At 32.1% G+C, this 2,412-nt stretch overlaps 1 protein-coding gene across 1 annotated transcript in view; it reads left to right on the forward strand.

Annotated features, from left to right (window-relative positions):
• LOC106105657 (phospholipase D2) overlaps positions 1 to 2,412 on the forward strand; it is a 51,169-nt gene that overhangs the window by 3,555 nt on the left and 45,202 nt on the right. The window contains exon 3 of the mRNA XM_013286081.1: positions 1,515 to 1,668. Coding sequence (XP_013141535.1) covers positions 1,515 to 1,668 — 154 coding nt within the window. The remainder of the gene's footprint in view (positions 1 to 1,514; positions 1,669 to 2,412) is intronic.

Genomic DNA, 2,412 nt, shown 5'->3' on the forward strand with positions numbered 1-2,412 from the left:
TTGTTAAAATTACTGTCTTCTCAAGTTAGTTCCTACGACGCGATTCTGAATATATTAGCTTGCTGTCTTGTGACTAATTTTATTCAGAACTTGCAAAGTAGTGTAGCTGAATTAGGTTGCTTGCGGTTAGTGACGGCCTAATTTAGCAGGTAGCCGCTTGCTGTACTGTGACGGTTACCCGATATTTGAACATTTTTTGTATCTGCGTGTGGTTCCCAACCTGGGGTCCGCGCGCAGACCATTGTCATTGGTGTAATAACCAATAAACGACTGTTTTTTTTGTCACATTGGTTGTTTTCTTTGGCTGTTTCGGCTTTCGACACCCCTGCTCTTATTACAGTAATAAAATTGAACCAAGAGTATATGTTAAAACATCGTTATATTCTCTACAGTAATAAACTAAACAAAGCGCAAAATATTCAATAGGTTTTTTAATATAAGCGTTATGTTTCGCATAAGTTATTTGTGTTTAAAAAATAACAACCGCATCCTGTTCAATATAATAAGCTTATTAGCTCATTAATTGCATTAGTTAAACTATTTTTTGGTCTAGATATCAGAAAGGCAGCAGCCCTATTTCATGTCTAGAAGATATTTAAAAATGTACTGTCAATTGTTCTTATCATTGATTACAATTTTTGTTATTATTAGTACGTAATCATTTGCGTCATAATGCGGACTAGATAAGACCATTTCAACTACAATATCTTTAAAAGAATACAATCAAGACAAGATAATAAGATTTCGTAGTAGTTGTCCGATTGGAAGATAAAATCTTAGGTTCCAAATTATTTTACGATCCAATGAAGAATTTCCTTACTATGGCAATCTTGCTTCCTTGATGTTGGCAGCAACTTATAGTCTCTTTCCCACATAAGGGTTATCCAAAATGTTTATCTCCTGAGTTTAATGGCGTGAAAATATATAGCCTAAAGCGTGACGTAAGTGTAGGGCATTTCTTTAAAGAAAGAATTTATCAAAAATATGCTGTAATTGCTGACATCTTAGGCAACAAAAAAGTGTGTGTTTACGCTTTATTATAATAGTATAGATAATATAGATTGTTAGTATTAACACATTTAATATCAATATGTATTCCATCGTTTTTAATATGTTTTAAAATGTTAAAGCAAAGAATTCAGTTCAAGGCAACGGTATACCGCCACACAAATTACGGGGCCGCGTAACTATGGGTTATTTTTAAACTTGATAAACTCTCAAATTAGTATACATTCCTAAGAGTTAGAGATTCGTCTTGTTTAAATATACATTCCTTCCAGTAAACTGTTGTTAAAACATCTTTATAATTTTGAAAACTACTTACATTACACTGACTTATCAGCCCAATGTTCGTAAACACGTTGCTTCGTAAGATAAGTTTCCAATTTCACAGAGTTAAAATATTTAAATGTCGTTTCAGTATTCAGCTGTATAATTTCTTAATTTAGAATTTCATTAAAATGTTCCATAATTATTACAATATAAAAGCAAATTATTCTATTTTCACTTTACAGAACCTCAATCATTCGTGCCTTTCAGAGCCATACACAACCCACCGATCAAATTTAATTCTGTGCACAGGAAAGTGTTCATACCGGGCGTTGAAATAAAGGTCAGATTCATTGAAAACGAAAGAAGTGTTACAACCCATCTTCTTAATCCTAACTTGTAAGTATATTTTAAGAATTACAATTCAATTTCTTATTATTAAAATTAGACACTTTTTTGGGAATTCAGATAATTTTATTAAAGTATGGATTTTCAGGTTAAATGTAACCAAATACCACGCCAAATCTGATTTTATTTTGACGCATATGTAATTAATTTTTACCTACTTCCCAACAGTTTCTAAAAAGGCATACCTTATCAAGATAGATTAGCCAGAGTAGAGCGCAATGGAAATCTCTAATCTCCGCTTACCCCAATAGGTCACGGGCGTGAGTGCTTTTATCTTATCTAGTTTCAAGTAGCCACTTAGCTTTCGTGTAGCGTATCTTAACCTTTTTATGTGTAACCATCAGCAAACAATAAAAAAGTATTTGCTGGCTTTTAAAAGAATGAGAAATAGCAAGGCTTGAAATAACTCTATGAAAAGATTATAATTTTATGACCATTTCCACATCAATACGGTCAACAAATTTTGGTCCTTCGAGCCTACTTAGTGTAGTCGTTGAATAAAGATACACGTTATATGGTCACATATAACACTATACCCAAAAAAAAAAAACAAATACAAAACAGGGAAAGAAAACATAGTGGAAAAAAGACATATAAATGTACTAAAAGTACACATAAGTAGTAGTAGTACTAGAAATTGATGTAGCATAAGGATTACGTAATAAAATAACGCAAATAAAAATAAACTGCAAAAAAGAGTACGGACCAAGAGTATGTAGGTGTTGTTTTACTTTA

Source organism: Papilio polytes, unplaced genomic scaffold (genome assembly GCF_000836215.1).
Source record: "Papilio polytes unplaced genomic scaffold, Ppol_1.0 DF822733.1, whole genome shotgun sequence".
Taxonomy (NCBI): domain Eukaryota; kingdom Metazoa; phylum Arthropoda; class Insecta; order Lepidoptera; family Papilionidae; genus Papilio; species Papilio polytes.